This window comes from Eubalaena glacialis, chromosome 8 (assembly GCF_028564815.1).
Source record: "Eubalaena glacialis isolate mEubGla1 chromosome 8, mEubGla1.1.hap2.+ XY, whole genome shotgun sequence".
NCBI classification, from domain to species: domain Eukaryota; kingdom Metazoa; phylum Chordata; class Mammalia; order Artiodactyla; family Balaenidae; genus Eubalaena; species Eubalaena glacialis.
In genome coordinates this window covers 98,365,219-98,390,092 of record NC_083723.1, presented here as the reverse complement: position 1 = coordinate 98,390,092, position 24,874 = coordinate 98,365,219, and the positions used below count along the sequence as shown (strand labels likewise).

General features: G+C 34.7%; 2 protein-coding genes across 2 annotated transcripts in view; both read right to left on the bottom strand.

Annotated features, from left to right (window-relative positions):
• The window catches only part of KCND2 (potassium voltage-gated channel subfamily D member 2), a 478,865-nt gene that overhangs the window by 410,566 nt on the left and 43,425 nt on the right, over positions 1-24,874 (bottom strand). The window lies entirely within an intron of this gene.
• On the bottom strand, positions 231-593 carry LOC133096402 (large ribosomal subunit protein eL28-like). Its single transcript, XM_061197975.1, has one exon. The coding sequence runs from the start codon at positions 591-593 to the stop codon at positions 231-233; it is 363 nt and encodes a 120-aa protein (XP_061053958.1).

Genomic DNA, 24,874 nt, shown 5'->3' with positions numbered 1-24,874 from the left:
GATTATATTGCTCATTTTCTTCATTGTTGAAGTCACTTAATGACCTTGCAATTAACTCCTCCAAGTTTCCCAACTATTTTAGCTCTGGCCTAACGGTCACTCTTTCCAACATGACTTTTTTTTTTTTCTTTTTTTTTTTTAGGCAAGTCAGCTGACAGCTTTATTGCATTGGGGAAGTGGATAGATCGCTCAGGAGCTCTTGGTGGGGCGAGTCCGCTTTCTCTTCGCCATCACAGGCTTCTGGCTGCGCAGGCCTGCCGGATGGCGGCCATGCGCAAACCCGGGAGGTACCTGTTCTTTCGGATCACGTGCCGGATGCTGCTGAGGGTCGCCCGGGCGTTTTTGTTGATGGTGGTCCGCATGTAGAAAGTGGCTGCCTTTCGCTGGCTGGATCTCCGCTTCATGACCACCACGACCCCTTTGCCGTCTGCCGCCGGCTCCACGCCCACAGTCCGGCGGTGAATGAACCTGTTGTAGCGGAAGGAGCTGCGGGCCTTCAGGTTACTGGGCTCGGGGCTATACGTCTGCTTGCTCCTCTTGATCAAGAAGCTGGAGCAGTTCCGCCGGATCATCCATTGCAGATGCTCTGACATGGCGGCAGCTCCTCGGGTGGCGGCGGCCGGATACGCTCCAACATGACTCTTGATTTAATTGACAACTTCAGTATATACATATATGATCCTTCCTGACCTGTGGCCTCTTGATTGCTTTATCTTCTTCCCTCTAAATATCTTGTCCTGCCTATTATCTCAGCCAATTAACTGCCTGGCCATTTCTAGACCTATTCATTGTTGGTAATGCCCGTACTTTCACAATTCTGTTTCATGCAGCCTCAGTTCTCTGACCATCATCTCCTCTCTTTCCAGTTCATTTGCTCCAGTATCTCAACCCTAACAGTCATATGCCCACTGGGACCTTCAGTCTATTGAAGGAAACACATCTCAGTCTGTCAACTCCCTTCACTAGGCAAAATTACAGTTCTGCTTGGATTTAACTCTCTCTTCAACACCCACACTTGTACAGCTAAATATGCATGTAGAAACACACAGCGACTCTGAATGATCTCACTTCAAAAATTCAATTTGAAAAAGTGTTGGAGGACTCTGAAGGCTGCCCACAATCATACTATATTTCACTAGTACATGTACTTTCCACTCTCCTTGAGGACGATTTCATAACTTCTCCTTTCTTCTTAAATTTCTAACACCTCCATCCTAATACTCCCAGTTGATGGCTTTGCTTTGTCTCCACTGAGAAAACTGAAGCAACTAGAAGGAATCTCCAGGAACTCTCACAGCGACATGTATTCACCCACAATTGAACCCGTATACTTTGCTTTCTCTCAAGTTTCTGGAGATAATGATTATTTACTCCTGTCTAAAACCTTCCCTTGTGCACTAAATACAATTTCCATCACCTATCCAAGAAACTGCACAATGGAATTGATTCCCTTTTCTCTGCATTATTAATTTTTTATTATGTAGTAGAGAAAATCACCACCAGCAAAAATGTTATTTTTCTCCCATTTTAAAACAATCATCTTTTAAACCCCATTTCACCTACCAGCTATAACTGATTATCTTCTCCCTTCTGCAGCAAAATATCTTCAGATATTTGACTATGCCCAGTAATATCAATTCCATTTCTCCTAATGCTCCTTAACCCTCTCCAGTCAGATTTTCCCCCTGATCATTACACCAAAACTATTCATGTCAAGATCACCAATTACCTCCAAATTGCTAAATCCAATGGTCACTTTTCAGTTATCATACTTATCAACATCAAGTATATTGTCCTTGACATATTTTCTTCACTTTGCTTCCATGATACCACACTCTTGATTCTCTTCTAACAATATTATTTTTACATCTCAACCTTCTTTGTTGGTTTCTCCTGCTCTTCCAGACCTCTTAATGTTGGAGTTCCCTAGATCTCAGTCCTTTATTCTCTCCCTCTCCTCTGTCTGCATCCACTACACCGTGGCCTCAATCAGCATATACATTTTAATAACAACAATCATATCACCCAAATTTAAACTTCTTGCCCAGACATGTTTTCTGAACTTCAAACTCCTATACACAACTGCCTACCTGCCAGATGCATTGAGTTGCCAAATAGATATCTCCAACTGGCTTGTCCAAAACTGAACTTCTCATTCCCTTCCTCCTGCAAACCTATTCCACTCAGTCTGTTTTGTTTTTTCATTTAAATGGGTGACCCATCCTTTCAGTTGCTTTCAGACAAAAATCTCGGCTTCATTCCAGATTTTTCCCTTCTCACATCCATATCCAATTTTTGGGAAATCCTGTTGTAATATCTTAAAATATATCCAGAACCTAATCATTTCTCACAATTCTCATTGCTACCACCTTGATACCAAGCCATGATTATTATTATTCCAGTGATTACTGAAATCATCTCTTAACTGGTTTTCCTGCTTCCATCTATGTGCAAATGATTTCAACAAAACAGCCAGTGATCCTTGTCAAATCTAAATCATATCAAATCTCTCCTCTGCTCCAAACCCTCTACCAGTTCCTCTTCTTAGAGTGAAACTCAAGTCATTACAAGCACCAACAAGGCACTATAGTGACTGCCAGATCAGGCTCCACTTCCTTTCTGATCTAATTGTTCCCTCACTCATTCACCTCCAGCCACCTGAACTCCTTACTGAACACACCAGACATACTTATGCTCTAAAGGCTTTCACTAGCATAACTCTTTCTTGGGATGCTGTCCTCCAGATATGTGCTTGCCTATGGCCCTGAACTACATCAAGTCTTTGCTCAGGTAACATCTTCTCAATGACATCAATTTTCACCATTTAAGTGAAAAATGCAACCCGACCCCCTTCTCCTTAGCTCTGCTTTGTTTTCTATAGCATTTATTACTGTCTCTTATCTAAATATTTTGTGTGTGTCTGTGTGTATGTGTGTTCCCCTAATGTAACCCTAGTGCCTAGAATAGTAGACACATGGTATGTGCTCAATTAATATATAAAATAATAAATGGATCAAATAATGAAGTATAAGCTTATCAAACCTACACCCTACACACACACACACACAGCTCTAAAGAGAATTGGAAATTTATCCTTTATAATTGAAATACGATGATAATATACATCTAAATGATAATTAATAATTCTATATACAGAATAATAGAGTCTCAAAATTGTGAAGAACCTTAAAGCTCATATAATCCAGTTGTGTATGCAATGTTTATGTTTCTTCTACATGTTTTCCCATAATAATTTTCTAGTCTATTCCTGAATACTGCAGTAATGGAGGACCTTTTGCACAGTTTGCAATGAGACAACTGAAATTCAAGGTTAGTTAATGTTGCCTGATATTTTACAGCAATTAAAGACAGTAGGAATGATAGAATCTGAAACCAGGTCTCTTGCCTACTAGTGCCCTTCATTACACTCAACTCTGTATAGAAAACCTTTAGTGCATTTAAATATATGTTTACTGAATAGACCAAATGACTTCTTTAAAACTGGCAGTTACAAAATTTTTATATAATTGCAGTCAATTTAAAAACATTATCAAGAGTCTATATATGTAGATAACCCTCAAAAAAAACTTGAAAAACACTCACTCATTTTAAAATTGAAATTATTTTGTAAGTTTTCTCATTATCAGGCAATGAGGTTGATAAAATAGTAGCATCAAGTGATACTAAGCCTAGGGAAAGAGAATTCCACTGGTAACTTCAAAACACCACTATACTACGCTCTAAGAAATCTGCCTTCACGTTAGAAAGAGGAAGACAAAAATGAAAGCAAGAACAGAAATAATGTAGATAAAACAAAGCCCTTTAAAGTTTCCCTCCCAAAATAACTCAAGCAAAGATTGACTATATCACTTAGAAAAGTCACTGTACGTTCTACTACTAGGTGAATAGAAAGAGGTACTAAAAAGAAACAAAACCCACAGAGTATGTCTGAATTGTGAGTTTTTCATAATTTAATTATGTTTTGGAACTCTGCTCACCGTAGCACGCTGTGATACAAAGGAATAAAAAACTAATAAATTATGAGTCAATGAAATGGTCATAATTAGGATGTCTAAAGACAACACAGCCATCACGAATAACAAAGTGCTCAGTGGTGTCATTAAACTGTTTAAATTTCTAAAGATCTTCCTGTCAGAGTTCTTCTGTAAAGATGTTATATTTAACGGATAAAGGGACAATTTTTATTACTGTGAGACTCTGAAATGTAAAACAGCTTGACATTTTTGATGCACCATGTCACAGCATATCATGTTCAATTAGACTTTATTCAGCGCAGCTCAATTATATATACTACCAAATGTAAAATAGCTAGTAGGAAGCAGCCGCATAGCACAGGGAGATCAGCTCGGTGCTTTGTGACCACCTAGAGGGGTGGGATGGGAGGGTAGGAGGGAGACACAAGAGGGAGGGGATATGGGGATATATGTATATGTATAGCTGATTCACTTTGTTATACAGCAGAAACTAACACACCATTGTAAAGCAATTATACTCCAATAAAGATGTTAAAAAAAAAAAACTTTTAAAACTTCAAAAGAACAGAAAAACTTTGTTTTTAAAACAAAAACCACACCACATTAAAATATTTGTAAACTGATTCTCTCGAGTATTTTTCCTCCAAAGACTCTCTATATCTATTCGTGCTCTTATTTTGTCATTATATACATATTATATACATATAATATATATACATGCATTTGCTTATATATACATTATACACACGTATGTATTAGTTTCTTGGGTCTAGAAAGTTAAAGTTACGGAAATAGGACTTAAGAATTGTAAGGAAATTTACTGGGAATCTATTCCAACCTCCTGATTTTACCAACAGAGGAACAGAAGTGAACAAAATTTAAAAACAAACACATCAACAGAATCCAGGTTAAACAGAATCTCTGATGGACCCTTTTGTTTTATGTCATATACATATTAGGTTTGAAGATCTTTGCTTGAATAGATTAAAAAATGACTTCAATTGCAAAGATTACTACCTGCAATGGAAAGTCATTCACAATATCCTTTATGTTTTAAATTACTTACCTGCAAAGGTAAAATAAATGTAAGAACCACAGTTGATTTGCCAGGTAGAGAGAAATAATATTATATGCCTGCTCTTATTTCAAAGCTGAAAATGATACTATTTTAAAGATATGGGTCACACCCTGCAGTATGGTAAGTACGTACATTCGTGAGGACATCTATTATTTTTCTTTCTTTTCCTTATTATATAAGTTCTACAAAGAAAACAACAACTACAACAAAAAAGCAGACCAAACCAGTGCTAACAAAATTACTTGCAGTGCATAGTCAGTTGTGACTGTTCATGTGGGAACACAGAGTTTGGGACTGTAAACAAATCCTGGCTGGAGAGAAGATAATTTCGTAGACCAGTGTTTGTTTTTTCTATTTTAGTGTTTATGAGAATTGCCTAGTAATCCTTTTCAAAATACAGATCTAGGCTCTCCTGTCAATCCAACCCCAACCTCCACCTACTTGGAGATTTTAATAAGCATCCTACCTGATACTAAGGCACTGGGTGTATCTGTAAGGTTAAGGGAAACATTTTTCTCATCCTGTCTGCCCTCGACCTTTAGTATACTGATTGTTTCACAAAAGTACTTAATTCGAGAACCGGAATAACTCTAACTGCCTCTACATATAGAGAATTATTTTGGCTTGAGCAAAACTCAGAATCTGAAAGATTTGTGTAATTATTTATCCATTTTTAAGAGGAATATTATTGCCACTAAGTATATCCCTATGCTCCTACACTGCAGGAAATAGATATAAACATTTTTACCATTCATGGAACCTGATTTCAAAGGTCTTCCTAGGGAAGAAGTTACATAGGCAAGCACATGACAGAATTTGTCAAGGGATCTGGAAATAACTCAAGCTAACATATAAACCACACACACACAAAAAAAATGTAGGTGGAACTTTCATCTTGGATGACAATATGGACAATTTAGGGGCAGTTTCAAGGTTAGGAAACTGGACTGAAAAAGCAGGGTGACTATTAACAGAATCAAAGACTCTCAGATTTGGAGATAGCTAAAGACATTATCCAATATAGTTACCCACCCTATCCTAGTTACATAATATTCTTGACAAGGCCTTGATAGTTCCTGATTAAATACTTCCTGTGACAAAGGAATGAGACTGGAAATTTTTTTAAAATGTAACTATGTTTATCCCATTTTAAATAGGGTTAGCAAAAAATAATTAGAATATATGGTTTTGAGTTTTTACATTAGGATAAGCTTTTACTTCTTAGCAATATTGGTTGTGATATTGCTTCTTTGTGCTTCCCTAAGTTTGATTAAGTATTTGAGCCACATAGGAAAAACCCATGATTAAAATGAATGTTAGCAATTAAATTGTGCTTCTAATGCAGTAACTTTGGGGAAGTTTTACTATAAATGGCAATCCCCATACTATTGCTGCCAGGCAAGGGAAGGAAGAAGTAAATTAAAGAAAAATAAAAGACATGGACACACCTTGACTTGCTAGCAGGGTCATTTATATGTCTCCTATCCGTACTACTTCTTAAAACCCAATCCTACTCTCCCCGCCCTCACCTCATCAGTGAGAGGAGGGGTGTGACTTGATGGGGACTTAGCACAGTCAGGCTGTAGTCTTCAAGGAGTCATCTCCAGATGACTTGTCACATCCATCTTGGAGAATAGGTTCTTAAACTGTGACAGTATCCTACTGTGTGGAAAAGAATTGGGGAAAAAAAAGGAAAAGCTAGTTTTTCTTTATTTACTGCACCATAGATTAAAATCTTATGCCTAAAAAACTTACATTCTAGGAAGACTCATGATATTTTAGCATGGTGGGTCCTGGGAGTGACACAAATAAACAGTTTCTACTGCTGAGCCCAGGACCTGTTAGAATTTAAAGATGAAGTGACACGCATATTCACTTCTCCCTATCAGAGGGCAAGTTTTCGAAGTGGAACCTCTGCATACCTTTTACCCATGAGCCAAGTTGCCTAGACTCTTAGGACAAACACTAAAATATGGAAAGTAAGGTTTTGCTGAATGTCATTGATTGGTTTGTTTGTAGGCTCTCAGACGGTTAACTTTTACTCCAGGCCTGGATTGAAATGTATGTTCTTCAAGTCAGAAACAATTATCATCTCTCTAGTAAGGACACATAAGTTACTGCAGAAACATAGTGAACCTAGCCCAAACAAATGAGAATGATCAGAAGAAGAAAGCAACTAATTCTATAGATATGTGATTAAAATGATTAGAAAATCGAACATTTTTCCAAAGAGACAAGATGAAATGAGTGACCCTGGAATCACCACTGACTGCCATTAGTTCTAGCCTTTGTAAATAGGTAGAATACCTATCATCAGTCTTCAGAATGTCATCCATTCAACTATTTTGAAATTTCTATTTTGTTGCTTAAATATTCTATTCTGTAGGCTAATCTGCCATGGCTATTTTACCAATTTTGATGCTCCCGTGACAGGGATTTAAGACTTTTTCTTCTTCTAAACCTAGAGTTTCCTCTGCTCCTCTTAAAGAACTGTCCACTGCAACAGAAAACCAACATAAAAGTAGCTTAAAATGTCAAACAGATATATTATCTCAAGAACCTAGTATCTCTCCACCCTTATACTGACAAAATTCTGATTATGATTAATTTATATGAAATAAAAACGATTACATTTACATTACATTTAAAAATAAAAAATTTTAAACTTACAAGTTGTAAAGATCTAAGGCACCAAGAGATGTTTTGAAAAGTATTTTGGAAGATGGTCCTCAAAGGCTGTCCACAAATCCATGAAATGGAGTAGAATTTTGGCAACAATAATTTATTTTTATTAATGCTAATAGCTATTCTACTGATTCCAGTACCAAAGTGTTATTACAGATGGAACTGGCTAGTTAAAATATCTGTATTGATCAAAATGAAAGAATAATTATAATATAATCAGTTAAATTTCAGAGTCAAAATTCATGCAACGACTGGATTGCATTCTAGAAAAAATATATATTTAAATTCTTTGCACAACTTTCAAATTTTATTTTTCTTACCCTGTCAACTGTGCCATTGTGGCAAAGGTCCTGAAGTGCTTCATTAGAAACTGAGTTTGCTGGTTTGAGTACAGTTCAGGTTACTTTTCAACAAATGGGGCTGAACTGCTAAGAATCTGTCCATCTTTTATCATTTTTTTCTTCTGGTGATTGACAGCAACCATCTGCAGGGTGGCTGATCTGAGTGGAAAAAGAAACTCAGCCTTCGTAAAACCCAGCCAACTAGTAAAAATACATTGGAACATAATTACATCAACTAATCTGTAGTTATAATAATCTCTGATTACTATAAGCTCTTTATAATTTGAAAACAAACAATATTTCCATTAATTCTTGCAATAAACCTATGAAGAATTCAAGAAATGAATTATTAACCCTCTTTTACAGATAATCCTGTTGAACCTCAATTTTCTTAACACATCAGAATAACAAGATAAGTAAGTGACTGAAACAGAATCAGACTCAGGTATTTGTTCTCCAGCCCCATGCTCTTCCAATTGTCAGACAATACTGTAAGGAATACCTGTTATGAATATAAAGTCTAGAAGATACCCAAAACACCAAAGACTGTCCACAACAAATCTGGATGCATTTATTGATTTACATAATTTATAATAGCATGTGAAGTGAAATGATTTTGAATCTGCTAAATAAGTTGTCTTTACTGTGTTGGCCAAATTTCTGATTGCTTAATTTCAAAAGACTTGTCTAGTTCTCTTTTCACTTATTATAAAATGATTTTATGTGAACCTTTATACAAAATTGTCAAATTTAGGCTCCATAAGCTAAAGTAGGTCAGTGATTAATATCAATATTTTTTGTAAAACGAAAGAGGGAGAAAGAGGGAAGAGGAAAGACACATTTTAAGTAACCAAGTAACACGGAGCTTTTATAATTTGTTGCTCTTTTGTAAAACTCTCCATGTGGTCATCTAGAGCAGGTTTCTGTCCCAAGTTTTATGAAAGACTCCTTTAAAAGAAGCTCTAAACTGGGATGCCAGGGTATTAAAATTTCAGTGAAGCATTTAAGAAAAAGTACAGGATATAAAGGCATCAATAGCCATTCATTTGTACTGGAAGTACTACTTGATTAAATGAAAATCTAACTGCATTGGGTTACTTACATTTAATAAAGAACCTTCCAAAAAATGTCACCCACATCTACCTACTTTTCTTTACTCGACATAATTACTCCCCTCAAACTTGTTTCGTAAATGTATCACTAATTTTTAAGCATGAATAAAATATATGTGGAGCCCCATCCACCAGAGGGAAGACAGCAGAAGCAAGAAGAACTACAATGCTGCAGCCTGTGGAACGAAAACCACATTCACAGAAAGACAGACAAAATGAAAAGGCAGAGGACTATGTACCAGATGAAGGAACAAGATAAAACCCCAGAAAAAAAACTAGATGAAGTGGAGATAGGCAACCTTCCAGAAAAAGAATTCAGAATAATGATAGTGAAGATGATCCTGGACCTCAGAAAAAAAATGGAGGCAAAGATAAAGAAGATGCAAGAAATGTTTAACAAAGACCTAGAAGAATTAAAGAACAAACACCTAGAAGAATTAAAGAACAAACAAATAGAGATGAACAATACAATAACTGAAATGAAAAATACACTAGAAGGAATCAATAGCAGAATAACTGAGGCAGAAGAACGGATAAGTGACCCGGAAAACAGAAAGGTGGAATTCACTGCTGAAGAACAGAATAAGGAAAAAGAATGAGAAGAAATGAAGACAGCCTAAGAGACCTCTGGAACAACATTAAACGCACCAAGATTTGCATTATAGGGGTCCCAGAAGGAGAAGAGAGAGAGAAAGGACCCAAGGAAATACTTGAAGAGATTATAGTCGAAAACTTTCCTAACATGGGAAAAGAAATAGCCACCCAAGTTCAGAAAGTGCAGAGAGTCCCAGGCAGGATAAACCCAAGGAAAAACATGCCAAGACCCACAGTAATCAAACTGACAAAAATTAAAGACAAAGAAAAATTATTAAAAGCAACAAGGGAAAAACAACAAATAACATACAAGGGAACTCCCATAAGATTAATAGCTGATTTCTCAGCAGAAACTCTACAAGCCAGAAGGAAGTGGCACAATATATTTAAAGTGATGAAAATGAAGAACCTAAAACCAAGATTACTCTACCCAGTAAGGATCTCATTCAGATTAGATGGAGAAATCAAAAGCTTTACAGACAAGCTAAAGCTAAGAGAATTCAGCACCACCAAACCAGCTCTAAAACAAACGCTGAAGGAAGTTCTCTAAGTGGGAAACACAAGAGAAGAAAAGGACCTACAAAAACAAACCCAAAATAATTAGGAAGTGGTCATAGGAACATACATATTGATAGTTACCTTAAATGTGAACAGATTAAATGCTCCAACCAAAAGACACAGGCTCACTGAATGGATACAAAAACAAGACCCATATATATGCTCTCTACAAGAGACCCACTTCAGACCTAGGGACACATACAGACTGAAAGGGAGGGGAAGGAAAAAGATATTCCATGCAAATGGAAATCAAAAGAAAGCTGGAGTAGCAATACTCATATCAGATAAAGTAGACTTTAAAATAAAGAATGTTACAAGAGACAAGGAAGGACACTACACAACGATCAAGGGATCAATCCAAGAAGAAAATATAACAATTATAAATATATATGCACCCAACATAGGAGCACCTCAATACATAAGGCAACTGCTAACAGCTATAAAAGAGGAAATCGACAGTAACACAATAATAGTGGGGGACTTTAACACCTCACTTACACCAATGGACAGATCATCCAAAATGAAAGTAAATAAGGAAACAGAAGCTTTACATGACACAATAGACCAGATAGATTTAATTGATATTTATAGGACATTCTATCCAAAAACAGTACACTACACTTTCTTCTCAAGTGCACACGGAGCATTCTCCAGGGTAGATCACATCCTGGATCACAAATCAAGCCTTGGTAAATTTAAGAAAATTGAAATCATACCGAGCATCTTTTCCGACCACAACACTATGAGGTTAGAAATCAATTACAGGTAAGAAAAATGTAAAAAACACAAACACATGGAGGCTAAACAATACATTACTAAATAACCAAGAGCTCACTGAAGAAATCAAAGAGGAAAGCAAAAAATACCTAGAGAAAAATGACAATGAAAACATGATGATCCAAAACCTATGGGATGCAGCAAAAGCAGTTCTAACAGGGAAATTTATAGCAATACAAGCCTACCTCAAGAAACATGAAACATCTCAAGTAAACAATCTAACCTTACACCTAAAGGAACTAGAGAAAGAAGAACAAATAGTAAAAGGAAAGAAACCATAAAGATCAGAGCAGAAATAAATGAAATAGAAACCAAGAAAACAGTAGCAAAGATCAATTAAACTAAAAGCTGGTTCTTTGAGAAGATAAACAAAATTGATAAAGCTTTAGCCAGACTCATCAAGAAAAAGAGGGAGAGGGCTCAAATCAATAAAATTAGAAATGAAAAAGCAGAAGTTACAATGTACACTGCAGAAATACAAAGCATCCTAAGAGACTACTACAAACAACTCTATGCCAATAAAATGGACAACCTGGAAGAAATGGACAAATTCTTAGAAAGGTATAACCTTCCAAGACTGAACCAGGAAGAAATAGAAAATATGAACAGACCAATCACAAGTAATGAAATTGAAACTGTGATTAAAAATCTTCCAACAAACAAAAGTCTAGGACCAGATGGCTTCACAGGTGAATTCTATCAAACATTTAGAAAAGAGCTAACACCCATTCTTCTCAAACTCTTCCAAGAAACTTCAGAGGAAGAAACACTCCCAAACTCATTCTACGAGACCACCATCACCCTGATACCAAAACCAGACAAAGATACCACAAAAAAAGAAAATTACAGACCAATATCACTGATGAACATAGATGCAAAAATCCTCAACACAATAGTAGCAAACAGAATCCAACAACATATTAAAAGGATCATACACCATGATCAAGTGGGATTTATCCCAGGGATGCAAGGATTCTTCAATATACGCAAATCAATCAATGTGATACACCATATTAACAAATTGAGGAATAAAAACCATATGATCATCTCAATAGATGCAGAAAAGGCTTTTGACAAAATTCAACACCTATTTATGATAAAAACTTTCCAGAAAGTGGGCATAGAGGGAACACCTCAACATAATAAAGGCCATATATGAAGATCGGGAACAAGACAAGGATGTCCACTCTCACCACTATTATTCAGCATAGTTTTGGAACTCCTAGCCATGGCAATCAGAGAAGAAAAAGAAATAAAAGGAATACAAACTGCAAAAGAAGGAGTAAAACTGTCACTGTTTGCAGATGACATGATACTATACATAAAGAATCCTAAAGATGCCACCAGAAAACTATTAGAGCTTATAAATGAATTTGGTAAAGTTGCAGGATACAAAATTAATGCACAGAAATCTCTTGCATTCCTATACACTAACATTGAAAGATCAGAAAGAGAAATTAAGAAAACAATCCCATTCACAATTGCAACAAAAAGAATAAAATACCTAGGAATAAACCTACCTAAGGAGGTAAAAGACCTGTACTCAGAAAACGATAAGACACTGATGAAAGAAATCAAAGATGACACAAACAGATGGAGAGATATTCTATGTTCTTGGATTGGAAGAATCAATATTATGAAAATGACTATACTACCCAAAGCAATCTACAGATTCAGTGCAATCCCTAACAAATTATCAATGGCATTTTTTACAGAACTAGAACATAAAATTTCACAATTTGCATGGAAACACAAAAGACCCCGAATAGCCAAAGCAATCTTGAGGGAAAAAAGTGGAGCTGGAGAAATCAGACTCCCTGACTTCAAACTATACTACAAAGCTACAGTAATCAAGACAATATGGTACTGGCACAAAAACAGACATATAGATCAATGGAACAGGATAGAAAGCCCAGAGATAAACCTATGCACCTATGGTCAACTAATCTATGACAAAGGAGGCAAGGATATAAAATGAAGAAAAGACATTCTCTTCAATAAGTGGTGCTGGGAAAACTGGAGAGCTACATGTAAAAAATGAAATTAGAACACTCCCTAACACCATACACAAAAATAAACTCAAAATGGATTAAAGACTAAATGTAAGACCAGACACTATAAAACTCTTAGAGGAAAACATAGAAAGAACACTCTTTGATATAAATCACAGCAAGCTCTTTTTTGACCCACCTCCTAGAGTAATAGAAATAAAAACAAAAATAAACAAATGGGACCTAATGAGACTTAAAAGCTTTTGCACAGCAAAGGAAACTATAAACAAGACCAAAAGAGAACCCTCAGAATGGGAGAAAATATTTGCAAATGAATCAACGGATAAAGGATTTATCTCCAAAATATATAAACAGCCCATGCAGCTCAATATTGAAAAAACAAACAACCCAATCAAAAAATGGGCAGAAGATCTAAATAGACATTGGTTCAAAGAAGGCATACAGATGGTCAAGAGGCACATGAAAAGCTGCTCAACTTCACTAATTGTTAGAGAAATGCAAATCAGAACTACAGTGGGGTATCACCTTGCACCAGTTAGAATGGGCATCGTCAGAAAATCTGCAAACAACAAATGCTGGAGAGGGTGTGGAGAAAAGGGAACCCTCTTGCAGCATTGGTGGGAATGTAAATTGATACAGCCACTATGGAGAACAGTATGGAGGTTCCTTAAAAAACGAAAAATAGAATTACCGTATGACCCAGCAATCCCACTACTGGGCATATACCCAGAGAAAACCATAATTCAAAAAGACACATGCACCCCAATATTCACAGTAGCAAGATTTACAATAGCCAGGTCATGGAAGCAACCTAAATGCCCATTGACAGATGAATGGATAAAGAAGTTGTGGTACATATATACAATGGAATATTACTCAGCCATAAAAAGGAACAAAATCGGGTCATTTGTAGAGACACGGATGGACGTAGAGACTGTCATACAGATTCAAGTAAGTCAGAAAGAGAAAAACAAATATCACATATTAACACATATATGTGGAATCTAGAAAAGTGGTACAGATGAACCGGTTTGCAAGGCAGAAATACAGACGCAGATGTCAAGAACAAACGTATGGACACCAAGGCGGGAATGCGGGGGCGGGAGGATGAATTGGGAGATTGGGATTGACATGTATACATTAATATGTATAAAACAGATAACTAATAAGAACCTGCTGTATAAAAAAAATAAAATAAAATTCAAAAAAATGTATATGTGGCAAATTGCCTTATGTCTCACGTTAGGCAGTGCTGAAAAATCAGTTTCGATATGCTGCAATAGGAATTGATAATTGGCTTAAAGTTATGAACACTTAAAATGATTCCACAAGTGGATATTTGCCTTTCTCTGATATTTTTAAGGGTAATTATTTCATTATTGTTTTTATTGGGTGGAAGATAAAGAGCTGCTTCTGATACTAACTCGCTTACTACTTTACATTTCACTAATACCACTGCAGTAGGTATTGGCTATAGTGGGGTAAAGACACTGAAAGTAGAGCTGGAGAATGGGACACAAATGAAATTTTAAAAGGAGAAACAAAAAGCAAAAGAGAGACCTTTGGCTAGAGAGAATGGGATAAAATCAAGGTATTCTAAAGTCTTAGAATATGGTACTTAAACGTGCAGCCAAAGCATCAGGGTGATTTTTGAGTTCTTTGGATTCTTTCACTTACCTCAGAAGAACCACAAGACAATTTATTATGGTGGCATTTTTCTTTTAATATGACATATTCTTACATGTTTTTCCAGAAAATAAATTATAAGCGTAGTCACTATTTTATAACCATTGTTAATTTATTCAATTACTTGTGGTATTATAAAAGCTAAAACAAAGCAAAAACACTTTTCTGTTACTTCTGTTAATAGGGTTAAAACCAGCAAAATCTACCTTTCTAATCCCTCCTCGACTACACATGTATTTTTCTCCTTCTGTCTCTATTTCTTTCTTTTTTCATAATGAAAAGCCACTCCTGAGAGCCCAGGCCAAGGACAAAACAATTTTGAAAACTATCAAGATCAAAATATTCAACTATTAAAAACAGAATTTTTTTTAAAAAAGGATAAGGTTAAAAAAGGCAAAGCAAAGGTTCTTTACCTTGATCCTTTTTCATTACAAATTTGAATCATAAAGAGTGACTAAATTATAATTAAAGCATATTAATTTACTTGAATATTACTATCTAATACTAAAATGAGTACATTCAATAAGACATATGTTTAAAATTTAAATCTGGGAAAATGTTATTTCCCTAAATGTTTCATGCTATATGGCTGTTAACTCTAGTAGTGTGAAAAGCTAAAACACAGGAAAACAATATTGTTTTGAAATCTTAAAAAATTGATTAAGAAAGAAATTGATTACAAAGTCACACTATGCAATTTTCATTAAAAGGTTATTTTCCACTTAATATTCTTGTTTTTTTAATCCTCAAATCAGTTTGGAACCTGTTTCATTCCTCATTTCAATTTCACTTAGGTTCGTATGTGAATTTTACATAGTTAAGAACGTTGATGCTTAATAATCTATTTTTAAAATCCTTTCTGAGGTATTGAAAGCATCATGCTTTATTTAGAAACAGTAGCATAAAAATAATGAAATAGCCAAATATCTACATATATTAATTTCTCGCACGTGCATGATGGTTCTATCATTTTTCACATTCTGAAGTTGAACTCATCCATCATTTTTGATATCAGTGTACGACCAGTTTCTTGTGCCTTTTTCTTATTTCAGCAGCTTTTGTGTTTGAGTTTGATGAAAAAGTATATATTGAGAATAGTAATGTTAGCAAATGCCAACTGATTTTTTTTTAATATGCCAGGCATTCTTTTGCATATTTAAAATAGATGGACTCATTTTGTCCTTTCAACATCCATCTAGAGGAGGTATTTTGTGATTCTCATTTTAAAGAAGAAGAAACTAACACATAAAAAGTTTAAGCAACTTGCCCAAGGTTTACCTATCTAGTGAATGGGAGCTAGGATTTCAACCCAGGCCATATAGTTCTAGAGACTGGATCAATATACTCCCTCTATAGATCTTGTTTTGTTTATAGTAAAACAAAAGAAACTAACAAATGGAAAACACTTCTCAGTTGTGAATATTAACAGAGCATTTTATTTAATCATTTGGGATGTAAAATAAAATGTAATATACGTGACTTTTAAAGTCATGAATAACCTGGACAAATTTGTAGCACAATCAACAAGCATTTTCTACATTTTTTGAAATTCTGAAATTTACTGGACTCTTAAAAACAAAAACAAAAACTCTTAATTGTGTGGATAATAGCAGAGAGAACTTCCTTCACTCCCTATACAGAATCAGTTATTTGGCACCCAGAGTGGCCAGTTTAAGAATAAATTGAAAGATTTTTATCAAATCATTGCAAATTTTGAAGCTCAGAATAGTTCATTCATTGTCAAAAAGGACTTTAGCAAGCAGGAGGTCAGTTCAGAAAAGACAACATGACAATTAAAAGATATATGTCCTCATTTTATTGAACAAAAATCCATCATTTTCTGCTGGGAAAAGCAAGAATTCTTTCCTTTAACATTCATTAAATTTTGAAATTTTCATGAAAATAGCATCAGAATGAACTCTTGGGAGATGTAACTTAATTTTGAAATGGCAAGGAAAATTCATATTAAGGTTCTGAATCAGAAAGTATGCGTGAGTATAAAAACATACTAAGCTAGTTATATTTTCATTATCTTGTAGTTTCATCTTACCACATGATATTATTTTATTTCCATGACAATAGATTGCAGTAGCTGCCCATTAGCTAAATTAAGGAGATTCATAACTGAATTAAGACAGGGCAAATAAGTAACCAATTGAACAATTTATAGTGAGATATTTTTATGGTATTTCTCAGATGACTTCAGTGAGATAAAAACATGACTGTTAAAAAGTACTGAAAGCTGAGTTTCACAAACATTAAATGCATACTTATTGAAATATCATCTGTTAACTCACATAATTTATATATAAAGAATATATAACTAAAACAAATTCGAATGTATATGTAGACTCAATACTTGAGGAAAATTAAGACTGTAGTATGCCTATGCATCTTATATATAAGCTCGGAAAATTATTTTCCTATTTTGAAGTTCAGAACCAAAATCTGAAAATGATAGATAAGCAACCTATAGATTAAAATTTTGCCACATTTCTTAATAATATTTTCCTGCCTTTCTTTAGTGTTGAGACACATTTTATGTACAAATTTACTTACTCACTGATTCATTCATTCATTCATTCATTCATTATTTAAGATAAAATGTCTCCTCTTGATGCTATAATTGAACAGATCCATCTATTCACAGCACAGTCCTTAAGTATGCTTACTTAGGAAACAGATAATCCTAGATTCCCAACCTTGCTATTTACTAGTTATGGCTGTTGGCAAATTACTTTCTCTAAGCACCAGCTTCCTCACGTATAAAGTGAGAATAATAATAGCATCTACTCAATAGGGTGGTTCTAAAAATTAAAGGAGATAATGTATAGAGCCTAGCACAAAGTTAATATTCAAAAAATATCAAATATTGAGTAAAAAATTAATAATGACTTGGACTACTGAAGCACTTAGGAAATCTTCTTGTAACACCTCATAAGAGCTGTGCAGTGTTCTATGGAAACAAACAATGAAACCTCTATCAATAAAGACTGAGCTATTGCAAGATGCTACCACAAGGTCCAGTTGCGAATGCCATGACAGTACATCATGAAATACAAATAAAATACAAGAACTGTAGCAGGAAGAAAAATTACAGGAAGTGATTGAGCAAAATTAAGATACATGTCTTAGTGGGTGATTATGTGTTATAGATCTTAGTAGGTGCTCAATGAGATCTGGGACAACTTTGAACCTGAAGACTTAGGAACCTAATTGCTGTGGCATGCTCTGAAACTCACCCAAGGAAGAAAGGACTCAGTGGGAATTCGATCATGTTATACAATAGATATTTTCACAAATGCTATATAATTAAAAAATAAATGCCAAAAATTCTTGATGACCTGGGACAGTTTGCTTTTTAAAAGGTTATGTTGCCAGTGACAAGGTAATTAAAAATCCTACATTAAAATAACAAGTATAAATAATTAGGAAATGGCAACTTACGCCTAGCTCTTATTTTTTTTACATGAAATCTATAAACTTTATTCAGAATAATGAAGACTTGAATAAGTGAAGAGTTATACCACATTCTTGGATAGGAAGATTCAATTTAAAAAAAAAAAAAACCTAAAAAGTTTTGTTTAAAACTTTCTAAAAGAGGACATCTTCTACAGCAAGAGTGACCACCTCTGTAATGTACTTTCCAAAAACCTGAGTTTATATATTTTCCATTCCTTTAAGATGAAACAGAGTTGAATAAGTGCAACGAGGACAAAGAATGTCGCCTGCCATATCAGTAAACAAAGCATGTTGTGACCATCAAGCAGTCTGTCACTGCAGCCACACCCACCTGTATAACCTGAGGGGATTCAGGATGGAGAAAAACAGGATACAGGCCCTAGGTAGTTAAGGCGCATATCAAAGGAATGATTTCAATAAGCCCAGACCTTTGCACCTTCCCATACATAGAAAAGTGCTAAATACATTAACTAGAGAGATCTGAGTTTTCTTTAATTAACAGTCATCTTTTGATGTTCTGACTATCTGGGGTTGTTTGTTGTGAAACTCCTATATATCCTGGCTCCTCCCTTACCTCTTCAGAATAGTCCCTCAGAGCTATCTGAGAGACTGTCTCCTTGGCTTAAGTTCTCAGCAAGTCCACCAAATGAAACAGAATTCTCAGCCTTTAGATTGTGCTTTTTTTTTTTTCAGTCAATTTCAAGGAAGGCTATAAAGGTGTCGAACAGTGTATTATGTGCCTCATATTAAAATTAATTATTTCCTATAATCTTATTAATTCATAAATTTTTTTAGGTTCTGTAATTTGGGATTGATTCTAGCAAACAAAGTTTTGTCTATAGTCTTGAAATAGTAAATCCTATTTACACTTTTGGGAGAGTAATTCTTGATACAGGAAGAGAGGGAGATGGAATTCTAAACGTTAACTAGTCTATATAAGAAATATTTTAGATAAATGTAGAGATAAAAACATTTACAAACACATTCTGAATTTAGTGATCATTAACCTTTCCTCCTAGGGTGTGTGAAAACTCATGTTGGGACATCTGTATCTTAAAGCTTTGATGTAGCTCCTGTGTAATACCACCTGCACTCTCTAAAGAACTTTTATGCTAATAGGTCACCACAGGTAACAATATTCAAATTCATGCCCTTAGTTCTAGAATGTAAACTGCCACAAAAGTCGTAGATTCTATTCTCTTTTTCTTTTCTCCTTTTGAGTCTAAACTTAAGTAACTTAGCAAGCCTTGTAGATTGCATATTTTATGACAACATAGAAGAGAAATTTATTATCAACAAACTAACATTTTCAAATCTGAAAAAAATGTCATTTTTTTTCATAGTGTTTAACACAATTGTCACTAAATATTTATTGATGTAAGGATTTGATTTTTTCATCCTATCTCACTTCCTCAGCTAGACATTAAGGCAGCTGGCTAGGCCTATTTTGGTCACCAGCGTACACTTATCATTCATTAACAGGCATTCATTCATTCATCTATGTTTATTGAATGTCTATTCCTGTCTAGGCACAGTTAGGGGTGCAGGGTATAATGCAGTAATCAAGGCAGACCATATCACTGCTTTCCTGTGGTTTATATTCTTGTGGGCAAGACAGAAGATAAACAAATAGGCTCTGAATACATATTTGTAGAACATGTGAAAGAACAAAATGAATAAATATTTATTTTGATTTATTATTTTATATTCTTATTCTGAGAGAATCTGATTGTAATTATCTGTAATACATTCTAGAAGAGTTCTTCCAATTCTCCATTTTGAAGACAAAATGAAATAAATTTTTCCTACAGTAGTAGGTTACCAATTATTCTTGATTTTACTTCTGTATCTATAAATATGCATGGATGTTTATGCACATTTATGCATATTGTTGTGACTGAACAAGTCACTTAAAGAAATAGATTAATGAGAATCTTCAATGTAATCACTTTCCTTTTGAACCTTTTGGTTTAAGTCAGAAGTTTCCACTCTTTTCTTTTGACCAGATGTCCATGATCAAAGTATAAAACAAGTGTCATTTTTCTATTCCACTCTGTCATAAAGTAATGAAACATTTATTAATGAACTGTACTAAAATGGCTACATTCAATTTATCAGAGTGCTCCTCTCAGGAAGCTCAAAAGAAGAGTAGGCAGCATCTGTGCGTGGATGTATTCTGTATCAGTCTTTCCCAATCAAGGAAGTGCATATTTAACATATGAATAAACAGTCATATATTTACTCAATATAAATATTTAAATGTATATACAAATAATATTTTAATAATCTATTAAGAAAATAGAATGTGCCCAGAGAGGCTTTCATTTATAAGTTTTTATGTGGGCCCAACCCCATGTCATTTATCAAACTCATCAAACTCACATCTTTAAAGAAATCAATTTGTGCAATTAAGAAAAACTTTGAAAACCAGGGTTCCTAATTTCACTGGTAATTGAACTATTATTCTCCTGCTTTCCCTTTGATATCAGTTGTCTTTTCCTGCTGTGGGTACTGGGCTCCTTTATGACCAAAGGTCGACCCCACATGGCATTACAGGTCAATGCCACCTCATCGATATGAATCGCCAGTCATCTCACACCCAGCTGACACTGTTATTCTCAAATGGCTGATTCTATTTTTAAATACTAACAATTTTTCTTCCAGGTCATTATTTGAATCCAGTAATTAAAGCCATTGTGTTGATCAATGACTTTGTTTCAGAACTGTGTTTTGTTTTTTTTTTTAATAAATCAGAAAACTGGGATTTCTCTGGCTGTCCAGTGGTTAAGACTCCACACTTCCACTGCAGGAGGTGCAGGTTCAATCCCTGGTTGGGGAACTAGGATCCCATATGCCGCACCGTGTGGCCAAAAATAATCAGAAAATTACATTTACACTAAAAAACTACTTTTAGTAATATCTAGGATTTAGTTTAAAACTTTCAGTTTAATGGCACAAGATAAAAAGCCAAGTATTCATTGATCCAACACCTAAAAGTCATTTATTGGAACAAATTATCTGTTATCAAAAGACAGCCATTACCTATCTTGCCAATAATACTACTTACTGAGTTTTACTCAAATCATAGACAATATTAACAGCTAACTAGCTAACAAAGAGAGAAGTGCAATCTTTCATTCTTACAGTGATGTAACACCCAGGGAACAGTATACAGACATCTTCTAAATGTTAGATGATGTCAGTGGCAAAATTAAAAATAAATATTTTCTTCCTTAAATGAATAAGTTGTCTGAAGTATGCATAACATCTTATTTAAGCTATGCAAGACTAGAATAACAATCTCAAGACAAATAAGTTATATTATAATAATTAGAAATAATTTTGTTTGCTTTATGACCTGTTTCCAATTAAAATACTCTAAACTTTAACATATGACATAACATGTCCTTGCTGCATGGCAGAAAGAGCCATGGACAAGGGAGGGGAGTTGGATTTTCTCCTAATCCTGTCACTGACTGGAAATGCTACCTCACATGAGGTATTTAGTACCCCTGGGTCTTAGTTTCCCCCATGCAAAGTATGGAATCTAGAACAATTCAGTGTTGAATTTTCTTATACTTCTAAAACTTAAAAGCCTATAAAGGTAGCTTATATTTGACGTAAAAAGTGTTATGAACTAGACTAATTTATATACCCCATTGATTTCAAGTATGCTTTTTTAAAAGAATTCTTTCACTGCAATACTGATTCATTTCACCTGAAATTAAGTTTTCTTTACTCAGTAACAAAAACTAATTAATGGTAAAATGGAGATTATAGATTTCTTCTCACCCAGGTTTACGATAAAAGTTGGAGTTGGTTCCTAGAGAAGTAAAGACTCTTTGCCAAGTTACTATGTTGAAGAATTTAAGAATGACCAAATAAATAAAATAGGAACGATTAATCTGAGCCAGCAGCCTTAACCATGAACTACCTCCTCCCACGTCTAGTTCCTTTTCCAGTAAATGATTACTTCACAGATATTCAAGATGTTTTATGATAGCTTCTCTTTAGGACCTTTTAGAAATGCCATGTAATAGATTAGATCCCCAAATCTTTATAGTGTAGATTAAACTAATCCATCAGCTTTATTATTTTCCTGTTTTATTGTCCAAATTGCCTTTTTCTATTTCTTAATCTCTTACACCATATTTGTAGCTTCTTCAGCTCAAAGGATACTCTTAAAATGGTCCTTATACTCACTTGTTCAAACTCAATTGGTCATTTATAGATCTGAAAATATAAAATCTCACAAAAAGTATATTTGGCATGCCCACAATGAAAACATAAAACCCTACCACTGTGTTGCTTGACAAATACTTGCTTTTTGTTTTGTTTTATTTTAATGTTAGTTATTGTTAATTCTCAGATCAATAGCTAGTGTACACTTTATTAATTCCAGTATGTTTTCAATTTTTAAAACATACATTTCAGTGACTATGTCTATGTTAACTCCTTTAACACAAACTTCTCCCTGTTACTAGTAATTATCCTTTGACAGTACTGATAACAATGAAAAAACAAAACAAAACATGGTTGTTAGAATCAAGGATAGAATTTTAGAGCTGAAAAATGACTCTAATCTTCCCATTCCTCTTCAGTAGATGTCCCGGTCTCAATACTCAACAATCATTTTTCATCAATACAGACAGGCATTAAACTGTCTAAATTCGATATACTTTCTATAAAAGTTCTGCATTTTTACCATATACCCTCTATCCCTCCCTACCAAACATACATACTCAACATGCATTTTTCAGAAATCAGACACAAGCACATACACACACACACAACACAGGCATGAACAAAATAGTTAAAAACTCCATCTAGCAGTAAATCACTATGTATTAATATGTTCAGCATCTCTCCTCTTCCGTCATCCCCTCGAATATGAAAAGAGGCACCTTTTAACATTTAATGTGTATCTATATCATTCTCCTGATTTAAATGCTTGGCATCTCTCAATGTCTAACAAACAAACAAAAATCCAAAAGAACCTTAAAGTTTCTTAGTAAGGCACAACAAACCCTTCACAATCTGACCTAGGCTACCTTTCCCACCCTGCATGACTTTCTTCTATGTGTGCAGTTCTCCAGCCAAACTGAACCAGCTTTTGCCTCCAATATACTTATCATTTAATGCCTAGTAATCTTTGAACCTATTCTTTCTACTTGTAATATCCTTACACTTTCTCTGGGTATTTTGGGGGCAATTTCCTACTCATCTTTTCTCATTACTGTAAATGTCACCTCTTCTGAGCTTCTGTAATGCACTTTAGGCATATTTTATGTATCTTAACATCTCCAGAATGCTATACCCAATAAATGCTTATTGTGTGAGTGATTAATTGTGATAGGGATTGGTGTGCACAGAAAGATATCCAAAATTTGGTTTCCTCTTTCCAAGATATATTTCTGAAGCATGGAAGAGAGAGTGTGTTGGACATAACTAGAACATTAGACAGTATATGGGAAGAAAGGGACTAGAAAGAAAAGTCAAAGAATGGAAGAAAAAAGTGTTGATGTGTATATTCTCTGTGAGGCACAATGCAATGCATTTCACATATGTAGTCTCCAACTCTACCTGAGATATCTTTAAATTTAAAGTGTAAACACATTCTTGTAGTTTTAATAATAGAATAAAATCAACAAATAATCAAATATAAAAGGTGGACAATACAATTTTCAATAAACAAAGCTTATTATTATTACAAAAAATAAAGGCCTTAGACAAACGATGTTTAAACTCATTACTTTTTAACAGAGATGGTCCAAAGATATACACAGAAAAACCATAGACAGAAACACAACTATTGATTTAAATGTTTGTCCTAATAATCACATACATGCAAATTAAACAACAAACTACCACTTCCAATGGAGTAAGTCACACAGTACTGTAATTGTTAGTTTATCTGTTAGTATTTCCTGCTAAATTAAAATAGTAGAAGGCTGGACTGTGGTCTTTAATGATGCAGCAACATGCCTACACAGCAAAATCTACGACTATCTCTTGAATGAACTAACTAATGAATGCATGACTAGTGAATGGAAATGATAGCACTTAACACTAGAAGGTATTGTGGATTGGACACTCTCAAACACTACACTTTGGATATAGATTCTAAGCACAGCAACATAGGCTTACTGAACAATCCTTAATTCATTCATAAAGTATTTTGTTATAGGTACCGAGCATCTCCACAAACCCTTTAGTTTTAATATATCCAAAACTGAACTTCTCTTCTTCAACAGGCCTGCTGTTCTTGCATTCTTTGTCTTGTTCTACCCCACCAGGTCAGAGGCACAGCAATCACCATCCTCCCTCCAACTCCCATTTTCAGGTTGTCACTATATCCTTCTGCTTCTACTTTCTAACCGTGTCTCTCTCCTTTACTACAATCTTCCCTCTCATTTTCTTCCGTAACAGCCATTATGATAAACTCTTAATTGGCTTTTCTGCTTTCAATTTCAACCCACTTTACTCAATTTTCCAAAGTGCAGCCACATCTTACTTCTTGACTTGAAATTCCTTAGTGAGCCCCTGTCTTTGAAGTCCTTTTGTTGAGCAGAGA